Source organism: Mycotypha africana (genome assembly GCF_025528875.1).
Source record: "Mycotypha africana strain NRRL 2978 chromosome Unknown BDF20scaffold_12, whole genome shotgun sequence".
In the NCBI taxonomy this organism is placed as follows: domain Eukaryota; kingdom Fungi; phylum Mucoromycota; class Mucoromycetes; order Mucorales; family Mycotyphaceae; genus Mycotypha; species Mycotypha africana.
Window position 1 is genome coordinate 18,746 of NW_026515736.1, and position 21,336 is coordinate 40,081.

A 21,336-nucleotide genomic window follows, 5' to 3' on the forward strand; every position below is an offset into this window, starting at 1 on the left:
GGTTTTAAACTCACAGTATTCGATGGCGATGCTTTTCTCGCTTCTAGCCTTCTCTTTTTGCCTTTATCTTTAGCTTGCTCTGTTTCGTATTCATCTTTTCCGGACTTTCGTTTCTTGGCTAGAAAAGCGTATGAACAGAATATCAGTGAAAATGAACAGGAAATATTACCTCTTCAGCCATCTGTTACCATTATATTCTGGACACAAGCATGAGCCCTTATGCACATGTCCTTCCCGTCCGCAAGCAAAACATGTTTCTAGGAAATTAATGGTTCAACGATTCTAATTGAGTACATAAACGGATAGTAAACAAAATACAGCAATAATGAACTGACTTTCTTTATTTTCTTGCTGCTTTTTCTTCAACTTTGCTTCAAGGTAAACTTTTGCTTCTCTTGACGGCATGATAAAAAAGTTACTCAAAAGATACAAACACTCAGTTACAAACAAAATATGTACAGTACAGTCGTTGGGAGTAGCTCGTGATGAGATCTTATTTTAATCTACCTGATGATCCACTGTTAACACTTCTTTAATAATTCTTTAAAGGATATAACTAGACTCTGATAAAAAAAGGGAAAAGGTACCAACTTTTTATCTTTTTATAAACTGAAACTTTTTGTTAGAATGTTATATTTGGACAACAAAGAAGTTTTGACAACAAAAACAATCTACGCGCTAAATTTTGACATCAAATCGAAACATGTTTATTTTTAATCGAGACACGCTTATTTATCACTTCATCAGTTATTGACAAGAAACAGGCTTTTAACTTAATTTATACAATCATCTAATGTTATTGCTTTCTTTAAGGGAAAAATGACACTAAAGTGACACGATTTTAGATTAAGAGAGATGCTGAGCAGTCAATGAAAATACAGGATTGTGAGTCATTTACATAGAATACAACTGGACAACCAGTTCAAATGACAGCTAAGGAGAATGTAGGTAATTCTTTTGGGCCGATCAAACAACAAAACTTACTGCAACAAATGCGTGCAAAAAGAGGCGGGCCTCAGATGGTTATTACAAGTGTCCAAATGAAAAAAGTAACTAGTCCGAAATAATGACTTAAATTTTCTGAATTAAGTCAATCAAAATATCCAATTTTGTGTACAAAAAGGTCTAAATCTAAACCGAAAATAATGTAGTATTTTGAATCCCAACCCTTTAGTCCATAATCCTTTTTACCCTTGAGCCCTAAGGGGGTTTTTAGATTCTTTTCAGCCTTTGGAGCTGCCCCGGGCAATTTAGATAAGCTTAATATCTCGTGTCATTGGGCTTTAAAATGTCAGTAATAAGAATCCTTGTTTAAAAGTAGTAACAATTGGCTTTTGCTGACACTCAAATTGCTCTGTGCATGAATTTTCAAAACTATTTTGTATTGCCAGTGCTGGTCGCCTTTGCTTTTTTTTACCCTTTTCTCTTTTAAATCCATCTATAGCTTCATGGTTCGAGAACTAAGTATAGGTTGGAATGATATTATAAATGCGATCAAATATCATTATTACTCGATGAATGATAATGAAATCAAACAACGCTTCAATTCTTTTCAGCATTATAAAGAGATGTTTAAACCTGATTCACCCATTATGGGCATCGTTGTGAGCCTGGGTAAATCGAAAGAGAAGCAATCTTGATACTCTTATCTCCAGTTCATACATGTTAATCGTCTATATTACCAATTTTTTGAAGGTATCTCACCAAAGCTAGGAAGATACGATGTGGTTATGTCTCAGAATGTTTGTGTGCAGTTTCTTAAATACACGGAAATGACTATGGCAGTAGGATCTATTCCACCTTTAGAGAGTTTAGTAACTCCCTTACCTTATGAGATAATAGAAGACTACAAAATAGAAAATCCACATACACTCAGAAATACGTTGGAGAAAGCCAAAAAGAAGAATAAGCAACAAGAAAGACTACGTGAGGCCAGAAAAGAAGCTGGGCTGGCCAGGAGCCTTGTAAATAGTAACCAGTACATCTTTTACAGTATTGATATTGAAGCCTACGAAAAGGATCACTCCATCTTGCTTGAAATCGGCTGGTCGACGTACGATTCAAAACTTGATCAGTTCCGTGATCAGCATTATATTAACGATAATTATCGTCATTTGAGGAATGGAACATTTGTTGAAGATGAGAAGGAGAACTTTTCTTTTGGTACATCAGTATGGTGCTCGCTAAAAAAGGCGTTGGGTGAGCTGCGGAAAGATCTTGATTGGGCAGTAAAGCGCGATGGGGGGTTTGTGCTCGTGGGTCATGGCTTCGACACGGATCTAAAATACCTGCAGCAGCAAAAGTTCATGTGGCCAACAAGTGATGGTGGGCAGACCCTTAATGTGACGGAATCTGCCAACATCACTATATTAAATACAGATATTTTATATGCAGCATCCATTAACAACCTTCATAATCCGCCGTCTTTGGGGAGAACCTTGAATTTATTCAATGTTGATACTTGGCATTTACATAATGCAGGTAACAGTATTATGTAAGTTTCTGTAAAAAGGTCAGAGCGAAATGTTAAACTGTACTTTTTTCTTTTGCACAGGCAATGATGCTCATTACACAATGCTTCTACTGCTAATACTTGTGGGCCATGAACTTTAGTCGTCCAGCAAATTGTGATGTATGACAAGCCATCGCCTGTTATTCAACTCCCTTGCGTAGTTTCTAAGCACTAATCCCAAGTTTACTTTTCAAGTTTTAGTGCTTAGATTAAATGCTTCCAACGACGATAACAGTTTCAACATTGTATACCAAACAAGTGACATAGTGCAATTTAAGAGCTACAGACAGGCATATCATTTTAAAGTAATTGAATCATTTTGTAAATAGTATGTTTTTTTATTCATTAGTAAGAAACAATGCGCTAGTTTGTTACAGTGTTGTTATTAATAATGTTTCCACATAGGTTGAAAAGGGTTAAACTGGATATCATAAGGTGAAAATTTGTAATGGCATATAGAGAAGGTTCATAAGGGATTGTATATATACAAAAAGGGCTGGGCTAGTAAGAAAACTAATAAGAGTAATACAAAAACGAGTATTGAAGATCTTGGGGACGTATGTGAATGAATCGTTAAAGAAGAAAAAAAGTCTATAGTTCGTAGTGATGAAGAGATATATCGAATAGTTGTTTCTTTTTCTTCCAATCAATGTTGCAAAAGAAATCGCGTATATAAAATCTGTTTAGTTGATGATAATAGGAAATGCATACTGTTTATCAGAGGTTTCGCTATTGTTTGCATTGGAATACGGATAAGATATGACCCATGTAGGCTGCTGCTTGCTATGTGCCTGGTATGTTGAAGGGTGACCATAAGGAGAGGCGGAGGATTGTAACTGTTGCGAGTGAATGATCATTGGTGTGACCATAGGCGGTGTGTTTCCGTAGTCTGCCGTGACAGACAAGGGGCTCGTAGGTGCATCGTCTGAGTCACAACTGGTCGTTGGTGAAGTGGGAGTATTTGGCAGCACAACTTTGGAAAGACTAAAAGTACAAGATGAAACAATGAAGGTTAGAGTCTTTCTATTAGAACAAGAAGGACGTCATTGTCGCTTTCAGTTATACCACTAATACTTACTTGAAACTTTTCCATTGAGGGTCATGGCATCGCTGGTGACGGGATAATGTAGTCTTACGAGTAAACGACTTTCTGCAATCAGGAACATCACAAACATAAGGACGCTTTCCTGTATGAGTTCGACGATGTCTAGCTAGAGAAGATGACTAAAGAAAGAAGGTTTATTTGATTTAGCATGATAGAACATCTGCAAGCTGCGCAGGCAAGAGATGACTTACATCACTGAAAGATTTACCACAGGCCTCATATTCGCAAACGTGCGGTCTTTCTCCTGTATGTGTACGATAGTGAACAGTTAAGGCTGATCTTTGGATAAATTGTTTTCCGCAACCTTGCCACTCGCAGTGATAGGGCCTTTCGCCTGTGTGAATTCGTCTGTGCCTTGATAGATCAGAACGTCGAGAGAATCGTTTGGTGCAAGTACTCCAGTTGCAGGCATAAGGTTTATTGTCATATTGTTGTCGAGGGTGGGTTTCTGCTCCAGGCGACAATAGGATATCATTAGATGCAAACGATAAGTTATTATGAGCTTCTATTGCAGCACCATCGGTATTATTCGCCGGTAGTTGATCATAAGAGTTTAGTAAATTTCGAATATCCATATCAAGATTGACTTAAATGTAAGAAAAAAAAAAGAGAAGAAGAGAAGAAAAACCAAAGAACAAAAAGAAGATGAATAAAGTGCTTTCGACAAACGCTGCTTTATATATAAACTTAACGTCACGGGGGTTATAATGGATTATAATTTTAGTTTTATTGTGAGAGCTGGGTATAGGTAGTACAAACTATTCTCGAATGACACGGCCTAAAGCCATTTCATTTGAGTCACGAACTTTTTTATTAATACGTAAAATGGCAATCTGCCATATTCAAGTTACCTATATGATGTATCCTTAATCGGCATTTTTCCACTACATTGTAGTGAGTACAAATCCGTTATCTTTAATTTACCTTTAGAGTGGTTATTACGATCACTCAAACTATTTAGGCTTGCTGGGGCAATAGCAGTGGAAAGATAATTGGGTCCAAGCGTAACCCGTCCCCCTTTTTTTTTAAAATAGAAAAAACGAATAAGCTTAAGTATATTTGTAATCGACCAGCTTATAGAAATGTCAAAGCTCTTCATTGGAGCAATGTCAGTGCTATCTTTATGCTGAGTGTTCGCTGCTGAGACTTTATTGGCTGCTTATAAGGTACAAAGCGAGGACATTTGAAAGCAAAGCCTTACTGTCGGTCACTAAACAAACAGATCGTCACTGTAATAGAAGAACTTCACTTCAAAACACCGCAGTCCGCTAATTAGTTCAATAGGCTAATGATCCTCGAATGGGTCTTTCTCCTGCAATTTAGTCCTTATAGGTTAAGGCTCAATAATTTCTGAAATTAGCGCTTCTTCGTCAACGTTATTGTCACTGTTCATGAGAAGATGATCGATTTAAAAGCTAAAAAAATAGGCGGAGATGAATAGAAACGGCGTTGGTTGGTGAAAGCTGTTGTTTATCTGAATTTGTTCGTGATACGAGCGAAAAAAAAAAAAAAAAAAAAAGCTGCGTGTTCTACATCCGCGTTACGATGAACCCAGACGGAACTCAAATTGAACAAACATTTGGGGGGGGAAAGTAGGTACGAGATACACCTCAAACCTGTACCTAGTTGTAAATGACTAAGCAAGCCGTCAACTGATAACGTAAACACTCCAGAGGCCATTTTATTTCCTCTTTCATGACCCATTGCTTGAATTTCATATTTTGAATAAAAATGGCGGACATTGCTACATAAATAAATTACTCCGTTGATTAATTTGTGATGCCCTGTAGAAAGCCACGTTTCTGTGAGCAATACCTTTTGTATTCTTGTGCAATAAAAAATTCATCGCGTGTGTTGGTACGACCATACCAGGGGGGAAGCACTTTAAAGACTTCCAATACAGTAGATGATTTGGGAGAAACGTCACTCTTTACTAAACCAAACAATGAGCTTTCATCCCATAATCAAGCATTCTGGGTTGTACAAAGCTAGAGACGAGAAAATAAAACAAAAGTGGGTGTACCTATGAAAATTGAGGGCACGAGCCACTAAATCTATCAAACTTTCTTTAAAAGTCCCTGCTCTAATGAATAGGGTCTAAAATGTTTCCTCTGCTGACTTATTGTGGGGTTGCTGGTATATTTAGAAAAAATGAACATGACAATCATCGTGGGCGGGCGTAAATAATTAGCCATAATAGTTATAATAGTTTCGCTTTCTACTGTTGCTTTCAATAGTTTATTCTTTGTTAACAGTAATTAGGACGCAATGTATGTCGTTTACTTACTTTTTAGCTATAATTTGAGTCCATCCATCTTTGCTTTGTATACTACTGAACCGACAAAACGGCACTGATGCTACTGTATCAGAGTAACAATATTCATTCCTTATTTGTGCAAACGATCGTGGAAGCTATTAGTAACCATACGTACTTTGAGGAGCAATTACTGCACAGAATATACTTACCAAACACGTCAAGGTTTCTTCTAATGCTAGACTCGTCGTTGTTTTTTTTTTTTGTTTTTTTTTTTCTTTTGTGGCCTTTTTTGCTAATTGCATGAAGCTTGGACAGGGTTAGTATTTAGGGGTTTTGCTTCTAATTTTTGCTACTTTGTGCAAATGTTTACTACTATTTAACTTTTCATATCTGTGCTCTTCTTTGAATAACAACCATAAACATAAAGTCTGGTTTTGCAAATACAAGTCTCAAAAATGGATTTCAAATAAGAGCGGCATCATGCTAGTAAATATATGGTAAAACGCCGTAAGATCGGCGAAGTGCCCTTTATCACTATTTGAACACAATTTTATCAGATTTGGCCAATAGGATTGAGTATGTTATATAGTACACAGTAACATTTTTGAAAGCTCCTGTGTCACATTACCAGTGTTACTCTTTCTAAATTTTCAACATTTCAAGTTTATTTCCGTACATGCATATTTGAAAAATGAGCGTAAAATTTTGAATAAAATACATGCACACTGTAGCACTTTGCGATACACATGCTATCAGCATAAATAGTAATCGACACAGTAATCAGACGGCGATGAGCAAATTGATTAATGAATTGTGCTTTCAAGGATATGACTGCAACAACTTCCAAAGGTTCAACCGCAAACCGACACGGGCTGTGGTGAGCTACTCATTGTATGGTTTAATTAACAAGGTTCATTACAACTTGAAGCAAATATAATCGAATAAACCAGATCATAATGATTGGAAAAGCGGTAAAATTAAGAAAAAAAAAAAAAAAAAAAAAAAAAAGGTGAGGAGGTGGCATTATTGACAATTTTTAACAAACCCACTATAGCCTGCTGAAACATCCTTCTTGAAGAATTGGACACAAATAATGTTATGAATTGTGAATTGCCGATACTCATCGATCAAGGAATGTAGAGTAGGCATCGTCAAACAGCTGGTGAATAAGATACATTACAGGACTATGTTTTTTATCTTTATTCTACATCGAAGTACTTATGATATCATCTCATTAAATCTAAATATTCACGAACCATTCCATATTTTGATGCACTGAAGGCGTTTCTATTTACTTAGAACAAGTGCCAAATTTTCCCTTCCAGACTTCCTCCATCTTCTCGTCAATTCTAGTGAATAAATATTCAGCACCACCTAGGGTGTGCCCTTCCTTAATGTCCATTTCAAAGGTGTCAGGAATCATACGAAGAGGAGCATTCAACTGACGGCACATGCTTTCGGAAGCACCAGGCATATAAGGTGACAAAAGAGCTGATAAAAGATAAATCAAATTGGCTGCGGTTGCAACAACAGCGTCACACTTTTCACGAGAGTTCTCAAACAAAGCATTGTTCATGTTGGCTTCTTGAAGATATTGATTGCCACGGGCAGAGATGGCCATAGCAACTCCAAGACCGGCTCTAAGTTTGACAGCTTCCAATGCTTCGATATATTGCTTCAGAAGGCCATTAACATCTTTGACAAGCTCGGCTTCTAATTTGCCAGAGAAAACAGCCTTAGGGATGACACCATCATACTTGGCAAAAATGAAACGAATGGCACGATTGACGAAGTTGCCAAGATTATTCAAGAGCTCACTGTTGTTCTTTGTAATAAATTCATTCCAAGTAAACATAGAATCGCTGGTTTCAGGACGAACAGACATGAGATAGTAACGCCAAACAGAAGGAGAAATGCCTGTTTCTTTAGCATTGTTACCAAACACGCCAACGTTACGAGACTTAGAAAATTTACCACCTTCGTAATTAAGATATTCTGTTTTACAAAATATAAGTTCGCTGTATTCAATATTCACACGAAATCAAATGATCTTTCTACTTACCGCAAGTATTGATATGGTTGACAAGAGTCCAGTTTTCTTGGGTACCCAGTTCAGAACCAGGGAAAATAACAGAATGGAAAGGCACATTGTCTTTACCCATAAACTGATATAATTTAACATTTTCGGGGTTCTTCCACCACTTCTCCCATTCATCGGTATAATTAGCGGTAATACTGGGATAACCAATGGGTGCATCAAACCAAACGTAGAATACCTTATCCTCATAGCCATCAAGAGGTACCGGTGTACCCCACTTCAAATCACGAGTAATACAACGAGGCTTCAAGCCTTCCTTCAACCAAGATTGTGTTATGTTAACACCGTTAGCTGACCATTTACCTTCATTAGCGGACTTCTCAAAAGCCTTTTCAATTTCAGGTTGAAGTTTGCCCAAGTCAAGGAACAAGTGGTTAGATTCCTTGGTAATAGGTGAGTTACCATCAAGCTTACATCTAGGTTTGATGAGCTCGGTAGCATTTAAAAGTTTACCACAAGCATCACATTGATCGCCACGCGCATCTTCATATTGGCAGTTAGGACAAACACCTTCCACATAACGATCGGCCAAAAATCTAATTTGCAACGAACGAACAATCAGCTTTTAAGCCGAGAGACCAGATTACAATTAAGTCTAAAGAAAAATACCTGCTACACTTTTCACAGAAGAGTTGGGTCATTGATTCCTTTACAATATAGCCATTTTCGTAATTCTTCAAAAAGATTTGTTGAGCAATCTCAGTTTGCTTATCGGTGGTAGTACGGCCAAAATGATCAAAAGATAAATCAAACCACTCATAGACAGCATTGTGAATAGCATTATACTTGTCACAGAGTTCTTTACATGAAACACCTTCTTCTAATGCTTTAGTTTCCGTGGCAGTACCATATTCATCAGTACCACAGATATAGATAGTATTGTAGCCTCGAGCACGACAGTATCTAGCGTAGACATCAGCACTTAGAGTTGAACCAACAATGTTACCTAAATGAGGAACATTATTGACATAAGGTAGGGCGGAAGTAATCAAGATATTGCGTTCGCCGTCTTTAGGAAGAACTCTGCGAATTTAATAAATTGAAGACGAGCTGTCAGTCAAAAACGCAAATCGTCATTGCTGTATCAGATTTTCTGTAATATTGCACTTACTTAATAGTGGGATCAACAGTTTTAGCAGCGACATCATTGACTTTTTGCGTTGCAGAATTGAACACGGGTTTAGGAATTTCTTTGGTAACTTTTTTCTCGCCGTGAGCTACCTTATTCTTGGGCTTAGAACCTTTGTTTGTCTAATTGTATGTTTGGAATTTACAAATCTTATGAGTCACATTCCGTCAGGTTTCTGAGACATTTTTTAAAACGACAAATATACCTGTTCCTTGACGTATTCAACACCAGCAACCATTTTATCGTTTTTTGAGACAATGGAGAACCACTTGGCAAGAGTAGAATATTTACTAAGGTCCTTTGCAGATGTTAAGGTTTCTACAAGTGTACCGTAATAAATGGCATCTACAATCGTAACCTTGTCAGATTCCTATTACCACCGTTTGCACAATAGAAATGAGAAAACAAAGTTCAAAAACAAAAGCAGACTGAAAAGAAATGCCACTTGCCTTTGCAAAAGCATCGCCAAATTTGGTCATAATATCATCGACATTTTGGAAAGCTTGATCAATTCTTCTTTTTATAATGAGAGGGCTGACGAGTGTTTCCTCTTTTTCGATAACAGTAGATTGCAAAGGTTCGAAATCAACGGCATTAAAAATATATCTTTCAAGTTAAACACAATGTTATAGTTTAGAAACAGAATATATACTTTTTTTTTAAGAAAGAAAAAAAAAGACAAATGAGTACTTCAAAGCAGCATTAGCGTCGACCAAGCTAATGTCATTGTTGAGGGAGAAACTGACAGTTTCGCCAGGAACTTCAACTAATTTGGCTCCAGTAAGTTTGGCGGCAATTGACAACTTTAGAGCATTAGCATATGGCTTTGTGTTGGCTGCTAACTTCGGAAGGGTAATCTTTAAAGGTGCTGGCATCTCCCGCAAAAAAACAAAACAATAAAATGAAAAGGTACAAAAGCAGAGCGGTATCGCCAAGGTGTCAAAAACCAAAGAAACAGCGATAAGCCACCTGATTTGCTGAAATTTGAAGCTTCCATTATGCCCGACTTCGAATTCTTAACTATGCAACGTACCCCCAATTATCAAATCATATTGTACTTCTAGAGCTTTAATGGTGTTTTCATCGTTTTGTAGCATGATTATATTCTTATAGTAATTCTTTTAAATGCCTCAGTTACTTTACATTATCTACTTTCAGCCTAGTTGCTTTTTATCAAAAACTGTTTGCTCTTTAGTTTACTTTGTACAGGGTATGAATAACTTAAGGTGCAGATTTAACTAATTGAGCTAAAATGTCTTCTACTTCTTGGGAAGAAGCATTCTGGAGCGTGACCTTTCTTTCAACTCCTTTGTCTATGTGAAAATATTGATTGATAAACCTATCAACAAGCACCATACAGTTGAATGATATGAATTCTTACCGAAACGAGCAAATGCTCGAGCTTCGATTCCGCTAGCCTCACGCACTAATATGGGAAGTTCAGGGTTGGCTTTCTTGATATTGGTATAATTCTTTGTAATGAAATCGCTATTTATACCGTAAATGGTGAAGGATTTAATAACAACTACATAATTGAAATCTGCGTTTAATCGTTCTTTACCGAAGCCCGCTGCTGGAAGGTGAAGTCTGACAGAACTGGAGACGAAGCTCTTTAAGACCTTTTAATTGTGATTTAAGGGCTGACATCTTTAATTATTGCAAGTGAATCAAAAATTATGGTATTCAGAAATGTGGGGCAACCTATCTGAAGTTTTGTTGTGACCCCAAACAGAATTAGGCACAGCCCCACTGTGAACAATATACGTCATCCGAAAATAATTGTCACTTTTTTAAAGCAGCTCAACACAAGGAGCAGACATTCAAAATTTTTTGAACAAAATAAATAATAAATGAGAGCTTTATTTAAAAATCCAAATGAATAAAAAAAGACAAAAACAAATATTGAACAAAAGAGAAATGGTTATAAACAATGGTCTTTAACGTCTCTTACGTTTGCCTGCGATAGCCGAACCCTTCAAGCGAGAATGAAGTACCTTCTTTTTCTCTTCGTCCGGCTTAGCTTTGTTGCGGTTTTTATTCTTCACATTAGCGGTTTCGTAATAATGTGTACCGACCTTCTTGGTCTTTCGCTCAATCACTGTTTCATTATTGTTGACTTTAAGTTTCTTCATTGGCTGTTCTTTTACATCTTTGTCTTCGTCCTCTTCTTCGTCAACGTCCGCAGCATTGGTTAGTGTTTCGATTTCTGCTGTGTCTTCTTCCTCTGAAGCACCTTTATCTTCGTCACTTAGCTCCAATTCACTATCAACCTGTTCCTCGCCTTCAATTACTGGTGCCCTCACCTTTGGGCCTTCTTCACCTACTACACTTTCGAATACTTCATCCCAATCCGTCACTTTATCTGTGCTTGTTTGAGCAGTACTATTTTCTTCTTCCTTCTTTTGTTTCACCTTTGCTTTTTCCTCGGCAATCAACTTGGCATTATTCGCCAAATCATCCTCCAAATATTCACTAGTGACATGAATGTTGCTAAATATTTGGTCAACACCAATATTTCTCTTTTCATCGGACTTCTCCTCTTTGGGTTCTACAGACTCAGGTGGAGGAACATAGTAGGGAATGCGGCCACGAAGCCAGTCATTAAGCACCATGATAGCAACATTGTGTACATCCGGCTCGCCTTTTTTCAATAATTTGCCGGTCTTTCGGGCGATTTGCTCCAAGAAATCATTATGATCAGTCCAGCTTTGAAGATCGTAGGTTTTTCTCAAATATTCTGATCTGACACGTTCTAAAATAGTAGGAATGGTATCTTCTGGGTTATCCATTTTTTCAGCACGGACCGATCCCTTCAAAATAATATCAACTTCGTTATCATCGGCATTGGGTGGTACAACACCAGGACAATCAATGAGATAGATGCGCTTCATGAGTGTGATGTATTGCCAGACTTTGGTTTCACCCGGAATAGGAGCTACATTACACACCTTTTTAGCTTTGAGAGTGTTGATAATCGACGATTTACCGGTATTTGGATACCCAATAAAACCAACTGAAATTTGCTTTTTATCGCTGTGTAATGACGAGAATTGACGCAAAAGCTGGATCAATGAACCTTTACCAAACGAATTGTTAATAGAAGCATGGAAAGCAAGGGTGGGAGCTGTCTTTGAAAGGTGTGATACCCAACGAGCAGTTGACCAAGTGGGTACAAGATCGACCTTGTTTAAAACAAAGATCAATTGTTTATGTGGCTTCTCTTTTTTGATGAAGTTTTCAATGTTGCGACAACGAGTACCGATAGGATCACGAGCATCTAACACATGAATGATGACATCAGAAGAATCGATCACCTTATATAATTCGTTCCAAATACGTTTAGATTGACCGGCTTGCAGATACCAAGCACGGGCACTATCTGTATAGTCTGATTCTTTGTTGGCTAACAAACTGGAATCCTTTGTTGAATTGTAACTGTCTAGGAAAGTCAATAAGGCAACATAAGTCAATTAAACTATTCATATTGTTAGTACAAGGATATATTATTTTACCATGAGTATCATCGACTCTAGCCATTAACTCTTCCATTGATCCAATGTTCAATTTCGGTTTCTTTCTTTGTGCCTTATTGCCAAAAGTGTTGCCGAAGCTGTCTGTTTCAAGAATATGCATACGAGACTGCTTTGTTGCGTCTTGCAATAAAGACATTGGTAACTTATTCTGCTTTAACAAGATCTGATAGGGATCGTCAACTTTTGCAGCGAGCGATTCACGAAAGTCTTCAAGTGCCTTTTGTCCAATAACTCTGGTATTACCTAGAATAACCCAGAGTTAAATCAAGCACAAATAACAAATCAGAACAATATATTCATCAACTTACCAAACCATTTTCTGTTGGGTGCAATTCTAGCTGTTTTAACTTCGCTGCTTTGGAAATCGGCTGCTTTTACAATTTTGCCTTGAGAGTTTCGAATGGCTTTGCCACCCTTCAACATGTTGATGTATTTCAGCTTTTTGGCATCTCTGTAAAAGTTTTCACCTTTGACTCTGAGGTTGGAAGCACGATCATCCCCACCGGCTTTGTCACGAGCTACTCTTTGCTTTTCCTTTTTATATTTGCCCATACTATTCTGTAGTTGGAGAGAGATAACAGTTGATAAATGGAGAGAATCTTTTTTCCTTTTAAAATAATTCCATTTCCTTATTCGATCCATAATGAGTGACCGGTTTTCCCCAAACCTGGTTTAGCAATAATGGGAAATTTTCATGAAATTCGCCCTGATCAGAAAACAGTTGAATATTAATTATTCGCTTAGTCAATGAAAATATGGCTGGTGATAGAAGATTTGATTAGGGCAAAGATTTGTTCAATTCATCAGCTATTTTCTTTCAAGCAAACGTTCGAAACAGAGCCATAAAGGAAATGTTTCTATTTTTTTGAAAGATTCTTTCCATCATATTTTATCACCCTATGAATTATCAACCGTATATAAGTTTCTAGATCCTCATACACGGTTTCTAAGCTTATTTGGAAGAAATTCTAATCCAGAGCTGGCGTTACTTTGAACTTGCGCGCTTGTGATGCTTCAATTATCTTCAAATACATATATTTGGAAAACAGATGTCTATGTTACGTCTACACGAACTATTAATCTTAAACTAACTTCAACTACCAATGTATTTTCACTACGCTTTAAAGCATTTTTCCTTTTGCCTAATTTTCCACTTTTAGCCATAGTGCATGCGATACTGAGAAAAATGTAAAGTCCTTTTATTCAGACTGATAATATGAAAGAGAAGATGACCTCTGCACAGTTTGTTATATTCGAAAAAAGACGTCGAAGGCATGGAGCACTAATGCTCATGTGCCAGAAGAAAAAAATAAAAAAAAATAAAAAAAAGGTTGAAGAATGGTTAAAACCTTTAACAATAGTTAATAATTGAAAAACAAGTATCTATTGTAGCTATTTATGCCCAATCGTTTAATTAACCTTGCTTTTACCGACTGAGATATCAGGGCAATAAATTGATAGTGATTGGTTTAATATCTGAAATTGTATTCAAATATATTTGTCCAGCTGATAAAACCCTGCTCGGATGGAGAGTTGTGTGGCCTAGGGTAAAGAGGGTGAACCCTTTCAAGAACACAATGTCAACTTCGCTTACAAAGGTGGGGAGGAAAGTTGATGTGATGGGCCTGCTTCACTTAAGATGGGCCTGGCTTTATAGCCAAGATCAAGGGCGGGATCAACACTGAATTGTATTGCGATTAATGCGTTATAAACGATTACATAATCAATACGTTGAAAGAGTCTCCGTGAGATACCTTTATGTTCTTAAAGATCAATAAACTTGTAAGTTTTGTTTGATGTATTCCAATAAGTCAGTGTTTACTGACCTAATAATGTAGATTCAGTTAAGAAAGGTATTATATATACATGCCGTGAATACCAAAATTACATCAAAAAAAAGCTAAAAGAACCAGACTACACAGCAATCGGGTACGTAGAAAGTCTAGATCAATAACTGGAACTATTGACAAAAAATACACCCATTGTAAGAGCACATTGGAAGAATACAAACGAGATCCTTAGTGAATACGGTTTATATCTTCGTAAACTACGATTCAAAGGAAAACGCAATGAATAGAGAATAAACAATTCTTCAGTACTTGAGCTGAAAGATTTTATATGGGACAAGCAGGGTAATTGTAATTTATGGAATACTTTCTCAATTAAGATGAACCTTTTTTTTAAACTTGATAAATTATCTTTTAACGGTCAAAAACATTTGTGTCGTTACAATTGAATTCTGCTGGGCTGACATCTGATGTACGTGATTTAATTTTATTTTTATTTTTCTTACTGTAAGGCGCAGAAAGGAAGAAAAAAGAATGTCTAAATAACATCACGTTGATTAAATCGAATAGGCTATTCCCAAATGTTGAAACAATTCTTAGGGTCATTTATATATTAAAGTGTTTCCGTTAGCATTTTCAAAAATTGCTGGGTATTGTTAATACTCATGTTCACGGTTAGTAGTGTCGCGCAATGAGTTAACGAAAGAGGTAGCATACACTTATAATATGTGGTATTTGACGACTTGTAGAGTTAAATATAACTTATAGTTAAAACAGTAAAAAGCTTAACGAGATCAAACTAGTAGGTTTATATTTTGAATCAAGTTAAGTTCAAAGGGAAGAAAAATATCTACTGCAAAACTTTAAATATCTTCTTCATATTGCGGAACCTAGAAACTGACAGCTAAGTTATTCTACTCAAAGAAGACGTACGTCTTCTGAACCGTAAAAGAATAGAACTCTCCCTTGAGGAGATTACGCATCTACCCGGAGCGGGTGGACTTGTAAATTTATCCATGGCTTGATCTAGTGATCATGCAACTAACCTATTTTCCCGTGTTAACCATTATGTAGCACTGCTTGCAGGAAAATAGTATTAATTAGGAAAATGGTATTCGTGCGTGGTGTTTGAGTTGAGTGAACAGTTATTGTAAAGGATGATCACAAACTATTATCTTGTAATCCTTCTTTGTGCCGAAGGCAGAGAATAGTACTTATAACCTATTATACCTTGGTGTTGAATCAATATACCCTGCATGTCCATATATTAATTCTACTATATATCCTATGTCATATAGTAACGTATTATAGCAAAATAAGTAAACTATATATCGTAAATGACAACCTGTTCAGCCTTATACGAGGTAGCTAATCTCGTATAAGAATCATTACTTATTCTATATTTGTTTCCTACTCTACTTTATAGTATTTCAGCAGTAATGAGGTGTGAGGATCTTGTATAATTTGTATACGAGTTCTCCACAACTCATATGATGCTGTCAACTAAACACAACACTTAATTCACGGTACTCATATATAAGAGTTTATGTAGTTTCTAATTATCTCTGGTTTGCAATATTGTATAATTCATCTCTATCCTTCATAAAGTAAACTATATCTTTAATATTTGTATATCATCTACCCTTAATACGACATAATAAACACGATGCTCTAGAGGGAAGGAAAAAAATATGAGTTTTTATTTCATTCAGAGAGTTACGTTCTTTTTATATGATCATTAGTCGTTATCTAACCACCGTTATAATCTCCTGGCTACTGAGACAGCTTTTATAAGTATTTATGGGGTCTTTATATCTTTATTTTTCAAGAGAGAGAAAAGATCTGATTCCATCTTTTATTTTGTATTTTTGGTTTTTAAGACACTTGCACTGTTCGGTAATCTTATTGATTTATATACCCTTGTTTCGTGGCACGACACAATAACATGACAGTAGAAAGTAAATGTATTCCACACGACAGATTAGAGAGAGAAAAAAAAAAAAAGGCACTTGACGCACCATTTAAAATAAAGATAAAAGAAAGGGCTTCTCCGGGAATCGAACCCGGGACCTCTCGCACCCTAAGCGAGAATTATACCACTAAACCAAGAAGCCATTTTTATTTTTTCCAATATATATATTGTAATAGGAGACAAACATAACAATTTTATCACGTGAGTGATTTTTGTCATGCAAAAAATGTTCCGGATAAACCGGTTGTAATAGAGCTGAAAATGATAAGCCACTTTGCCGAACAAATATATTATTGCAGTTGAGGGACAATATGCTCTTGTGGAAAAACTGACATTTCAAAACTATTGTAGTACCAGAGCGAGTTTGTCAATATACTCAATATTATAACCGTAAGTACCCTCAAGTTGAAGCAGCTAGTCAGAACAAGTAATTTAGTTACCCTGAATTAGATGAGTGAGCTTGAAAATGTTATGATTCTGGAAAAAGATGCAGAAGTCCCTACTTCGACAGAGAAGAAGGAAAAGCAAACCACGCCGTACATGACAAAATATGAACGTGCAAGGATTTTAGGCACTCGTGCTCTTCAAATTAGGTAAGACAGCCGTCTACATCTTTACATGTTGCTGTCACCTAATCTGCTCACACGAAATTATTGTATATAAAAGTATGAATGCACCAGTTATGGTAGAACTTGAAGGTGAATCAGATGCTTTAGTGATCGCCATGAAAGAGTTGAAGGAAAAAAAGATTCCTCTTGTTGTTAGAAGGTTTTTGCCTGATCAAACATATGAAGATTGGGATGTGAAGGACCTTATTGTCGAATAGTTGAGAAGCCCAAAAGAAGAATGATATTTATTTTTAATTTTTTTAAGCTGTAGATCTTTCAACCCATCATGCACATATCAACACGTTTTTGTAAATAAAAAGAAGCTTTTTGGAAGTAAACAGACTTACGAAAGGACATTCATGAGCAGTACATGATGATTTTAAGCACTGTCTCAATTAGATGAACAATCAGACGGACGTAGAAGGTGGCAACGATGGATAGAAGGAGTACAAAACGAGGTGCGAGAATAGGGGGACATTCATCTTTCCGTTGTATCTCCTTAATTTCACACGTAAAAGTATACAATTACATTATGAAGTTCATTAGCCTTCAATTGAATTTTATAGCGTCGAATGTACATAAAACAGTGAATAGGATATATATATTAACAAACAATAGAATGTTCAAATTATTGGCAAGTAGCTGAATACGAGGGCAATATTTATATTGGGTGCTAATTAAGAAGGTGTATTGAAAGAATAGAAATTAATCAAATATTTATAAGAATACGTATTACTTAGTTAAAGGGGAGATATATTTAAAGAATACTAAACAGAACAAAATTTTCTCTATCTATACGACATCTCTTTAAGTGGTGGTTGATTCGTCGTGAACATTGTGGAAGTAACAGTAGAGTTGACGGCGTTGTTGGTAGTGGTGGTCACAGGTGTGCTGGTAAGAGTTGATTGCACAGGCTTTTCGTCTTCATCATAAGTATTTGGAATTTGGTATACAGATGAATTCGTAGGCTGGCTCACAGAGGGTAAAGTTGCCATGGGCGGCTGCAAATGCTGTTGTTGAAGTACGTAAGGGTCGTACTGGGACTCTGAGTATTGAGTCGTATACTGCGTGTCATAATGCTGATAGCCACCATTAGGATCGTAGTACGTTTGTTGGTTGTTGTAGAAAGCTGTGTTGGGATCCATTGCATAAGGCAATTGTGGGGAGTTGTAGTAAGCTTCATTTTGTTTTGAAAGTGCTGCCATAGGATGTTGAGGAGACATCATGGCCGTATTATTGTACCCTGTATAGGGTTGCTGGCTCATCATATCCCATTGTTGGGCACCAACGCTATTGTTACGGTTTTGAATATCATCTGTAGCGGCAGCAGTTGATGTACCTAGAACAGGAGAGCGCCGGGCGTTGTTGAATGGATCAGCATGGAACGCATCATGTTCATACATATCTCCATTTTGACTATAAAGTCGCTTGTTGTTTCGGCGATTGTTTCTCCTGGTTTTTGAGAAGAAGGCAAATGCGAATCCTGCTCCAATGATGGCTACAAGTCCACATACTGATCCTACAATAGCGCCAACATTGCTTCCACTGGAGGATGACTTTGTATCAGGGGAAGATGATGCGGTTGCTGTCAATAGTGTAGATGTAGGATTATTGCTTGTTGTTGAAGTAGTATTCAGTGAAGTATACGTCTGGGAGGAGTTCACAGTAGAAGATGAAGGAGTAGACTTAACGGAATGCTGTGTTGCGGATAAAGTCGTAGTAGGTTTAGCTGAGGAAGAAGTTGGCTGAATACCCTCTGTAACAGATGTGGTAGAGGAAACAATCGATAGGTTGGACTGAGTTGGCTGTGGCATAGGTGGTGTCGTGATTGTTGTCATCATTGAAGGTGGTGGTGGTGGTGGTGGTGGTGGTGGTGGTGGCGGCGGCGTGTTGGGCTCTGAAGAAGTCGGGCATGTATTGAAAAGTCCGCATAGAATATTTGCTCTAATTTCTTGGGTTAGATAAAGAAATATCAAGGTATAAATGAGGGTCAAACGAGACAAATTGAAATACATTGCTACAATGGAAAAAGGAAAGAAAAAGAAGATTGCAAAAAGGAAAGGGAAGAGAGATGCATAGTATTAATAAACGGCACATGATGAAGAATATAATAGGATAAAGTACCTTACGAAAGAGAACGGCTAGTGCAGATTACGAAAATGTAACATTAGGAAACTAGTTGCGAAATAGTTGACTGTCAAGGAGGATATAATGATATTAAGGGACTTATGAAAGTCAATTTTTTTTTTTTTTTTTTTTTTTTTTTCACGGTAATTCCTGTGATTTCACATAGGCACAAAGATATGGTTCGTTTAATTGGGGAGAATTCTTCTCTTGAAATACTTAGTGCTTCCGTTGTACAAAAAAAGTAATGCCGTGGTTGTTACTCAAGTAAAACAACTGCTACTCGATCAACTTAAATGCAGCTTTATAAGCCCAGTATTTAGAAAGGAGATATTCCAGTAGCAATTCTCGAATAAATATGCTCAATTAATACACATAACTTTTCAAAGACAATGGAAAATGTATTATATATTTGTATCTTATATATAAACTATAATGGGTATCTTTAATTCGATTTACTTCAAAGAAAATGGATGTAAATCGCAACTTGATAATGAAAGTTTAACTTTTGCACGTGTCAAATATCCAAATATAAATAAATTGCTAGTCGACATACACTAGAATCCTTTCCTGACCTTAGCAGTGATATTGCTCTGATGGTATCGTAGATTATTCAACTTGAACTTATCAATCATAACGGAAACCTCGCTTGCGACAGATACGTCAATAGACCCGCCTAAAGCCTTTTTGATAGCCTCGTATCCAAGCTTTTTTGTGGCGATGGGTATCTTTTCTGAATTTACGACCACACCTGTGCAATGTTTTTCTGAGTTATCACAGGATGGAGGTGGCAACTTCATGGGCCCGTTTTTCCAACCTTCCCCACGATCTTCGAAGTTTGCATTTATTGTTCCCACTTCATACTCTTCGTAAGTGGCTGAGGCATTGATTTTGTTGATGGCCATTTCTATGTCGTTAAACGGATTACGTAAACTCATGATAACTGTTGAGGACAATATATACATCTGACAGTCAGCTAACAAGGGTTCTTTATCAAACGGTGGCGCCTGTACATTAAAATTGATGTGCTTTAAGAACTCCTTTAGAAATACGGATCTTGTGGCATTGCTATGTTGACCTGATATGGTAAGAGTGACATTATTATCGCTTAAGTTTGTGCCTGCATGATTCACAAATAATTAAGATAAAATAAAGTTTAGCTTTTAAGTTCACAGCTCGTTTATGTTACTGTGGCTTGAGAACTAAGCGTAGAAACGAGAACTCATAACCTTTTTCGCTTCTTACCTTTGGAAATATAGTTTCCAATGAAATCAGTAACATAGTCATTATCTCCAAACAGCCAAGCAGACACAAGAAGTTTGTTCGATAATCCTGGTGACAACTTCAATTCAGGGATACTTGTATTGCCAATCACATGACCCTCATACAACAAAGCCATATTCAGTTCACCCAAATTGACGTCAACATCAGCAGGACTATGAATACTCAATTCTGTCTGAACCTGTAAAGCATCAATATGGCCTTTCGTAATTGTGATTGAGTTGATTTGAGGAGGCGGATGCTGCATACCTCGTAGTCCCTTAGTTTCAATTTCCCCATTGAACTCAAGGTCTTTGATATTCAAATGCCCAAAGTCACTATCCACAGTAGCATCTGATGTACCTCGAATATAAATTTTGCTTTTCTTTCCATAAAATACTCGGTTAAGAAACGCTTCAAAATCTTTCTGGCCGCCTGGTAGCACTTTGAAAGGAGCACGCACAAGCTTCGACTTCACACGCATTGTTTGAAGAGGTAAATCAATCCCATTGCCTTCTTCTGTCGTAGCAGGACATGGTTGATTAGGCTGAACAGTAGCGAAAGGTTTTTCTGAACTTTGATCAAGGTACAAAAACACATGGGGTTCAATTTGAGTGACATCCATATGAAATTGCATTTCCTCAGGCTTCTTCAACATAGCTACTGCGTCTGCTGAAATAAGTGGGTCACCTTTTATAGAGAAATCGATCTTTATACCTGTTAATTCTAAAGACTGTATCAATTGAGTTTCTTTGGCTCCTGGAAATGGAACACGTATGATAATTCTTTCCAAAGCCTTCTGAAGCCATGGAGGTGTATTTCCTACATGCTTTCTAGAAGGGCTATCATCAGGCCCAAAAGAACTTCCACGAACGTGCACTTGGGTAGTATTGCCGTGAAGATATCGTGTCAAGAATGATTCCATCAATTGTTGAGATTCTGGGTCATTAT

The 21,336-nt window shown here is 36.9% G+C and overlaps 9 protein-coding genes and 1 non-coding gene across 10 annotated transcripts; 2 read left to right on the top strand and 8 right to left on the bottom strand.

Annotated features, from left to right (window-relative positions):
• Positions 1-1,343: 1,343 nt before the first annotated feature.
• BDF20DRAFT_164262 (uncharacterized protein) lies at positions 1,344-2,904 on the top strand. Its single transcript, XM_053074826.1, has 3 exons — positions 1,344-1,614; positions 1,714-2,481; positions 2,555-2,904. Exons 1-3 carry the CDS (start codon positions 1,449-1,451, stop codon positions 2,611-2,613), a joined length of 993 nt encoding a protein of 330 aa, XP_052931617.1. The 5' UTR covers positions 1,344-1,448; the 3' UTR covers positions 2,614-2,904.
• A 511-nt stretch (positions 2,905-3,415) lies between these two features.
• Positions 3,416-4,328, bottom strand: BDF20DRAFT_164295 (uncharacterized protein). The gene is made up of 3 exons (XM_053074827.1): positions 3,809-4,328; positions 3,578-3,736; positions 3,416-3,496 (listed from the first exon to the last, which is right to left on the bottom strand). The coding sequence occupies exons 1-2, from the start codon at positions 4,190-4,192 to the stop codon at positions 3,587-3,589; spliced, it is 534 nt and encodes a 177-aa protein (XP_052931618.1). The 5' UTR covers positions 4,193-4,328; the 3' UTR covers positions 3,416-3,496; positions 3,578-3,586.
• A 47-nt stretch (positions 4,329-4,375) lies between these two features.
• BDF20DRAFT_839292 (uncharacterized protein) lies at positions 4,376-7,023 on the bottom strand (the record flags this gene model as incomplete). Its single annotated transcript, XM_053079260.1, has 7 exons — positions 4,376-4,395; positions 4,542-4,634; positions 5,240-5,361; positions 5,433-5,567; positions 5,905-6,029; positions 6,551-6,756; positions 6,924-7,023. 7 exons carry the CDS (start codon positions 7,021-7,023, stop codon positions 4,376-4,378), a joined length of 801 nt encoding a protein of 266 aa, XP_052931619.1.
• Positions 7,024-7,165: 142 nt separating this feature from the next.
• BDF20DRAFT_828286 (tRNA synthetases class I (M)-domain-containing protein) lies at positions 7,166-9,976 on the bottom strand (the record flags this gene model as incomplete). Its single annotated transcript, XM_053078239.1, has 7 exons — positions 7,166-7,869; positions 7,937-8,508; positions 8,582-8,995; positions 9,084-9,223; positions 9,307-9,459; positions 9,521-9,635; positions 9,792-9,976. The coding sequence occupies 7 exons, from the start codon at positions 9,974-9,976 to the stop codon at positions 7,166-7,168; spliced, it is 2,283 nt and encodes a 760-aa protein (XP_052931620.1).
• Positions 9,977-10,322: 346 nt separating this feature from the next.
• BDF20DRAFT_916728 (thioredoxin-like protein) lies at positions 10,323-10,748 on the bottom strand (the record flags this gene model as incomplete). Its single annotated transcript, XM_053084486.1, has 3 exons — positions 10,323-10,414; positions 10,483-10,589; positions 10,663-10,748. 3 exons carry the CDS (start codon positions 10,746-10,748, stop codon positions 10,323-10,325), a joined length of 285 nt encoding a protein of 94 aa, XP_052931621.1.
• A 179-nt stretch (positions 10,749-10,927) lies between these two features.
• BDF20DRAFT_894829 (NUC091 domain-containing protein) lies at positions 10,928-13,396 on the bottom strand. Its single transcript, XM_053082419.1, has 3 exons — positions 12,943-13,396; positions 12,614-12,877; positions 10,928-12,540 (listed from the first exon to the last, which is right to left on the bottom strand). Exons 1-3 carry the CDS (start codon positions 13,274-13,276, stop codon positions 11,039-11,041), a joined length of 2,100 nt encoding a protein of 699 aa, XP_052931622.1. The 5' UTR covers positions 13,277-13,396; the 3' UTR covers positions 10,928-11,038.
• Positions 13,397-16,463: 3,067 nt separating this feature from the next.
• On the bottom strand, positions 16,464-16,535 carry BDF20DRAFT_t151. The gene has a single exon. It is a non-coding gene; the product is annotated as a tRNA-Pro (tRNA).
• A 329-nt stretch (positions 16,536-16,864) lies between these two features.
• BDF20DRAFT_828013 (RNA polymerase, subunit omega/K/RPB6) lies at positions 16,865-17,219 on the top strand (the record flags this gene model as incomplete). Its single annotated transcript, XM_053078212.1, has 2 exons — positions 16,865-16,986; positions 17,060-17,219. The coding sequence occupies 2 exons, from the start codon at positions 16,865-16,867 to the stop codon at positions 17,217-17,219; spliced, it is 282 nt and encodes a 93-aa protein (XP_052931623.1).
• A 499-nt stretch (positions 17,220-17,718) lies between these two features.
• BDF20DRAFT_165178 (uncharacterized protein) lies at positions 17,719-19,252 on the bottom strand. The gene is made up of 2 exons (XM_053074831.1): positions 19,126-19,252; positions 17,719-19,018 (listed from the first exon to the last, which is right to left on the bottom strand). The coding sequence occupies exon 2, from the start codon at positions 19,014-19,016 to the stop codon at positions 17,790-17,792; it is 1,227 nt and encodes a 408-aa protein (XP_052931624.1). The 5' UTR covers positions 19,017-19,018; positions 19,126-19,252; the 3' UTR covers positions 17,719-17,789.
• Positions 19,253-19,682: 430 nt separating this feature from the next.
• On the bottom strand, positions 19,683-21,310 carry BDF20DRAFT_908014 (uncharacterized protein; the record flags this gene model as incomplete). Its single annotated transcript, XM_053083436.1, has 2 exons — positions 19,683-20,245; positions 20,371-21,310. 2 exons carry the CDS (start codon positions 21,308-21,310, stop codon positions 19,683-19,685), a joined length of 1,503 nt encoding a protein of 500 aa, XP_052931625.1.
• Positions 21,311-21,336: the final 26 nt, after the last annotated feature.